General features: G+C 36.2%; 1 protein-coding gene across 1 annotated transcript; it reads right to left on the reverse strand.

The window, feature by feature from the left end:
- Positions 1-3879: 3879 nt before the first annotated feature.
- On the reverse strand, positions 3880-5928 carry LOC126654830 (uncharacterized). Its single transcript, XM_050348822.2, has 2 exons — positions 4292-5928; positions 3880-4218 (listed from the first exon to the last, which is right to left on the reverse strand). The coding sequence occupies exons 1-2, from the start codon at positions 4466-4468 to the stop codon at positions 3937-3939; spliced, it is 459 nt and encodes a 152-aa protein (XP_050204779.1). The 5' UTR covers positions 4469-5928; the 3' UTR covers positions 3880-3936.
- Between the last annotated feature and the right edge of the window lie 1051 nt (positions 5929-6979).

A 6979-nucleotide genomic window follows, 5' to 3' on the forward strand; every position in this document is an offset into this window, starting at 1 on the left:
TTAATCCTGGTTTTGACTATGTGGATGATGAGTTAGAGGTGTGTTCTGGTTTTGACCCAGACTATTTAAATTATAGGAAGTTGTCAGTGTTTTATGAAAATGAGTTGACTCTTGGAAATGTTACCTCAATCTTCTTACTGGAACCTGGGAAAACATTGGATGATGGGTTGTTTCTGTTAGAGAATGATGACAGTGTGCGAAGGGTCTTAAATCACATTAGGAGGTATTCTTGGGTTAGCCAGATTCATGTGTATGCTAATCATGATGTGAACATTCCTGTGTATGCAACTAATAAGACATCCTTGTTAATTGATTACCCTTCTGTCGGCCATGAGAATATAAATGAGGGAGAGACTAGTGAGAAGAGGGGAGAGACTAGTGAAAAGAGGGGGGAGAATGGTGAGACTATTGATGACATAATAGAAGCTATTGGGAGGGAAGATTTTATTTTTGAGGAGGCAGATGTAGACCTTGGAGCAAATGATGAATCTTCTAGTGAGAGTGGTAGTGAGAGTGGGGAAGACAATGGGCAAGGGGAAGAGAATGGGCAAGGGGAAGAGAGTGATGATAGTGGGAGTGAGTATATTGCAAGTGTTGACAGTGACACTAGTGATGGGGAGGGTGAAGGTGATGATGATAGTGAATCAGAGTCAGTTGTGCCAATTGAAAGAGTGAGGTATGATAGTGAGGATGGTCAACCTCACTTTAGGTTAGGCATGACATTTAAAAATGCTGTTGAGGCAAGGGCAGCAATTGCCAACTATGCAGTTGCAAATGGTAGAAAGCTGAAAATTAAACCTAATGAACCATGTAGGATTAGGGCCAAATGTGTGACTGAGGCAGGCTGTCAGTTTCAAGTTTTTTTATCCAAAGAAGGGAACAATCCAGGGCTGGTAGTTAAGACCCTTAAGACTGAACACACATGCTATAGGGCATTTAGGAACCCACTAGCATCTGCTAAGTATTTGTCCCAGTACTTTAGGAGGTTAATTATAAAGAATCCTGAAACCAAAGTGAAGGACATGAAGAGTATAGCTGAGGTTCAGTTGAAGGTGAATGTTTCAATCTATATGTGCAAGAGGGCAAAGAGGATTGTGAAGCAAGAATTAGAGGGAAGCTACAGGAGAGAGTTTGAATACCTAGATGCTTATGTTGCAGCCCTCAGAAGGTCAAATCCAGGAACAACTGCTGAAGTTGAACTCTGTCATGCAGCAAGAAGAGAAGGAAAGAGGGTTTTTAAGAGACTGTATGTATGCTTTGCAGCTTGCAAAGAAGGCTGGAAGGCAGGATGTAGGCCCATCATTGGCCTTGATGGGTGCTTCTTGAAGAGTGCATGCAAAGGTATATTGCTGGCAGCCATTGGCAAAGATGGAAATGACCAGATGTATCCCATTGCATGGGCAGTGGTAGATAAAGAGGATAGGAGAAACTGGGAATGGTTTATGAAGCATTTGTCAAGAGATTTACTGTTAGGAGAAGGACCAACAATAACTCTAATATCAGACATGCAGAAGGTAATATCATATTTTGTGTTTTTGTTATTTATTAGAATAACTGTGTTGTGGAGTTTGTATAATTTACTATTGTTTCATGTTTTATTTGTAGGGTTTAATTAAAGCTGCCAAGGTAATCTTGCCTGAGGCTGAGCACAGGTGGTGTGCAAGGCATATATGGGCAAACTGGTCTAAGAAATGGAGTGGAGGGGAGTTCCAGAAACATTTCTGGATATGTGCTTGGAGCACATTTGAAGAGGAGTTCATTGACAATCTCAGTAAGCTGGGAGAGCTAAGTGTGCAAGCAGCAGAGGATTTGGTTTATTACCCACCCAACAACTGGTGTAGAGCTTATTTTAGCAATCGATCCAAGTCAGACATGGTTGATAATAACATCACAGAGTGCTTCAATTCATGGATTAAAAATGCTCGTTTCAAGCCTATCATCAGTATGCTTGAAGAGATCAGACTACTGGTAATGAACAGACTGGCTGAGAATAAAGCAGCAATGACTACTTGGGTTACTGACTGGAGTCCAGCAGCAATGGCTATTTACCAAGATAATAAAGAATTTGCTATGGGGTGCAAGGTTGAGTACAATGGAGATTCAGGATTTGAAATTGGTGAGGGTGATGATAAGCACACAGTTTTTATTGACATGAAGGCCTGCACTTGTAGATCCTGGGATCTGACAGGCATCCCTTGCAGCCATGCAGTTTTGCACTCAACCACAAAAGAGTAGACCTAAATTCTGAAATCTCCATGTACTACCACAAAGACAATGTTGCAGCAACATATCAGTACCTAATGCAACCAGTTCCTGGGAAAAGATTCATGAGGTGTGATCAGTATCTCCCAATTGAGCCACCAGAAGTCACCAAATTGCCTGGGAGGCCAAGAAAGAAGAGAATCAGATCAGCCAATGAACCTAACCCAACATCAGGCAAACTTTCAAGGCAGGGAAAGAAACAAACGTGTCGCAAATGCCACCAGGAGGGTCACAATAGAGCAACCTGCAAGAATTTAGTAAGTGTATTGTTTTTGTTGCATTTAGTGTTTTAGTTTGAGTAGTTAGTAACTGAATGCATTAAGTGTGTTAGTTTGTGGATGTGTTAGTAAGTGTGTTAATGTTTGACAGCCCCAAAGTTCCCAATCTGGTAGCAGCAACCATGATGCAGCCCCACCTCTATTTGCTGCTTCACAGGCCTCATGTGTTCAGTCAGGCCCTTCACCAGGTGCTCAGTCAGGCCCTTCACCAGGTGCTCAGTCAGGCCCTGCACAAGGGAGACCAGTGGTTCCTGAACAAGCTTCCCAGACTTCCCAAAGGCCTATACAACCAACAGCACCAAGGCATTCACAAGCCTACAAAAGAAAAATAGCACAACGACTCAGCCGTGCTTCCGGCAGCAGACTTTCTACAAGCGTAGGTGCCGGTACACGTATAGATGAAGCTAGTGGGGATACTGTATGGAATGTAAGTCACTTTTGATACTTACTTTCATTTTTGATGCAATTATTTGATGGTTGTTTGATGCAAGTATTGATGGCTGTTTGATTCCTATTTGATGGCAGCCTGGAATGTCTGGTGAGGAACCAGTTGATTTCTCTGCAGGGGGTGGCAATTCTGATGTAAATGTCAGATTTGCTATACCCAATGAACGAAACATTCAAAGGGAAAAAGCTGGATCTTCTTCTACTGTCTCAAATGCACACAAAAGGCCTATCAAATTCCTTGGGAATGGAGCAGATGTTAGGTATGCTAAAGATTTGCCATTTAAACCTAGAGGAGGTTTGAAATGGAAAGGTGTCCAAGCTATCAGAACTGAAGATCTTGAGAGACAAAGGGAGGAAGCAATTGGAAGTCAACAGAGGTCAAGGGAAGTCAATGAGCAGGATTTAGGAAATGCATAGTCTGTTGCTTTAGATATACATTTTGCTAGGATGTGGTTAAACTGGTTTTGTACTGGCATTTGTTGCTAGTTTGCTATATTACTTATAACTTTTTTTGGTATTTTGGATGACAAGTTCCTTATGAACTTCTCTTTTGTTTGGCTTGTAGTTCATTAGGAACTTGATAGTAGCCAAATATGCTTTTGTAATGGCAAGTAATAGTCTGAAACTGATGCTATATGCCATATTCAAATTTCTGCAGTTCAATGTCATTTTCAGTGTTATGTTTTTATGTTTGCAGCCTTTATTATACATTACAATTCTGCATGTTATGTCTTGCAATGTAGTTCAATTCAGAATGAATTATGCACATGTAATTCATTGGCAGAATCTCATCAATAACCATCAATGTAAACCTAGCAATACAAAATCTCATCACTAACCATCAATTCATAAACAAACAATGGAAATTTCATTCATTTAACATATAACTCCATCAAACCATTCAAAAACCATTCAAAGGAACCAATACACACTACAACTTTGTTGCATTCTACAATACAAGCATACACAGTATTACAAGGCTTGAGAATGCAGAAAACATGTATGCCCATCTCAACTTTTTTTTAGCAACCATCAATTCATAATCTCCACATTGCTCTTTCTTCTTCAAAATCCTCACTTCATACCACAATTCCTCTAGTTCATCTGCAACGATGTCTGGTCCAGCCTTCAAGCTTTGCTCCCTTTTTTCAATTAGGGCATTCATTACATTTTTTTCCCTCTCACTCATTGGCCCATCATGCCATTCAAAAAAATTACAGCCACCATCATCCTAATGAACACAACAAATCACTCTCAATCAAACATTCAAAGAAATTTCTGCAATTTATCAAAATTAAACATACCTTGTAATCTATGCATCCATAAAACCTCCTACAAGGATTATTCGGTGTCCAAGAGAAGAACCTTGGTGCTGGTCGATTTCTACGCCCTCTAATTACACAGTTGCAGAATTTTGTTCCTTCGTAAGTGTAATCACACGTTCTTCTTTGTTTACGTGACGAAGAAGACGATGAAGCCATAATTACGAGAGCCGTTGCAGCAAATGGAAGAGAAAATTAGAAAGAAGGAAGATGAAATGAAGAATGGAGAATTGGGGATTTCAATTAGGGTTCAAGAATTTCAATTACTGATGAGTGGGTGAGTGTAGTGGGTGAGTGTAGTGGGTGAGTGTATTAATTAGAGGGCCACGTGGAATTAAATGCCTGCATTAATAAATGAGGTGGAAATTACAGGTGGGCAAAAACTAACGGGAATAAACACTGTGAAGCAGAAGGGTTTATCTGGTCCTGTTTCAAAACGTTAAGGGTCCTTTTGAGACTGAAAATTGATTAGGGGCTTAGTTGGTCTTTACCCCAAACATTAGGGTCATATTTGCCCCTTTTCCCCTCTTTCAACCATGATACTTTGTTTAGGAAGGTGGGGTCATTTATTTTTTAGCCAATTCTCTGAAAAACCCCACCTTTCAACCCCCTTTCATTTGCACCTTCATCTTTTAAAATTTTCAATTTTATCCAAATTCTCACCTTTCATTTTCAATTGCACCCTAAAAGTATTAAATTAGCTCTTTTTCACTATAAAAAAGTTCAAATCGATAATTTATATTTTAATTCATATTCTAAATAATCTTCAATGTTTAAATTTTAACAATAAAACCATATTTCCTAAAATTTTAAAAGTTAAATTTTTTTTATATAAAATAGAAATCAATTAAAAATATCCTCAAATATGGTTTTGTGGTTGAAATTTAAACAGTAAGGACTATTTAGAACATGAATTAAAATATAAAGTATCGATTTCAACTTTTTTTAGTGACAAAAGCCCAATTTAATATTTTTAGGATGCAATTGAAAATGAAAGGTGATAATTTGGGTAAAATTGGAGATTTTGAAAGGCGAGGGTGAAAACGAAGGGAGATTGAAAGGTGAGGGGTTTTTTAGGGGTTAAGCCTTATTTTTTTTAGCATAATTAACAAACAAAGAACGATAAAATAAATGTCAAGATCCACACTATAAAATAAGATTGAATTGAATTGTTTTAGTAACATTAATTTGATCATTGTAACAAAATCAAATTAAACTAAAAATGAATATAATATAAATTAATTAAGATTCGAACACGAACCAGAAATCAAACAAATAATGAAAATATTAAATTCAATGTAAAAGAGAGTAGTGTATGGCAGAGAGTAGTGTATGGCGATGTTTAGCCATGTTGGCTGCGACACTTGTTCAAGTTTAAGCAACCACGGGTGTATTTGTTAACCGGGATAGGCCCAGGCCTGTGACCTATGCATTCTGGTAGATAAAGACCTTCCTTTGTTTTACATTTATCAACTGGCGCAGGGCCGGGTTGTTTCGCCGGCGGTTGTTTCGCTGCTTCGGCGCAGTTGAGCAATGCAGCCATGGCAATTATAACCACACAGAACAACCCTGCGCCTCTCTTTCGCATCATTATGATTGCTTTCCTTGTTTGAGATGATTTAATATGCATGCATTTGGGAGTTTATATACACTTTTTTTAATGCTCAATTATTGAAAATTTGCTATTTTTATCATCGTCGTATACTATTTTTTTTATTGTTGTTCAACTCTCACCCATAATACTTGCATTTATTTCGGTTCTTGTATTATTAGTAATGATTATTATTATTATTATCTATGTGATCCATGCAAAAAGTTAGTTGAAAATAAAACAAAAAGGTCATAGACGTACCTAAAGCTTTCATTAAATCTCAAATCATAACAAAGATATAGGATGGCTAATATTGAGAGTTTGATTTGTCAATAAATAAATAATAATGATTTTATTTTTTTACTGCTTCATGTTCTCAATGTAACATATAGTTTCAATGATATTAATAATATTGCAAATAGAAAAAAATATACATCCCATCTTTCAAAAAAAATCAATATCGTTTTACGTGATCCACACCTGACTCATGGTATGACTCGTTAAATAATTATAATAATATTCTAAATAAATTGTCTTCTGTATTTCATTTTTAAACATTTGCAAAAATATCTCTTTTACCTCTAATCTATCAATGAATAACCATTAATCAACTAATAAACTATCCCAAAGGGATATTTTCATAAAAATTTCAAAAAAATAAGGTACTTAAAAAAATTATAGTTTTGTTTAATTAGTAATTATTTCTATAATTATAAATTATATTTAAATATCAAATATCAAATAATTATTAAATAATAGTTAATTAGAAAAATTTATCTCATCTATAAATTATATTTAAGTACAAAATACTAAATAATTATTAAATAGTACTCCCTCCGTCCTAATAGAGTTCTATTTTGTCATTATCATATAATTGAAAAAAACACAATAATTGTATTCATATAAATGTTTCTTTACTTTTCTTACCATACTCTTATTTAATATAGGATCCATTTTCAATTACTTATAAAAAGATCAAATTTAAAAATTATTACTCCCTCTGTTTTTTTAATTGTCCACTTAGTCAAATAAATTTGTCTATGATTATTTGTTCATTTAGAATTTTAAGATGACTTTAG

The sequence above is a fragment of the Mercurialis annua genome, linkage group LG7 (genome assembly GCF_937616625.2).
Source record: "Mercurialis annua linkage group LG7, ddMerAnnu1.2, whole genome shotgun sequence".
In the NCBI taxonomy this organism is placed as follows: domain Eukaryota; kingdom Viridiplantae; phylum Streptophyta; class Magnoliopsida; order Malpighiales; family Euphorbiaceae; genus Mercurialis; species Mercurialis annua.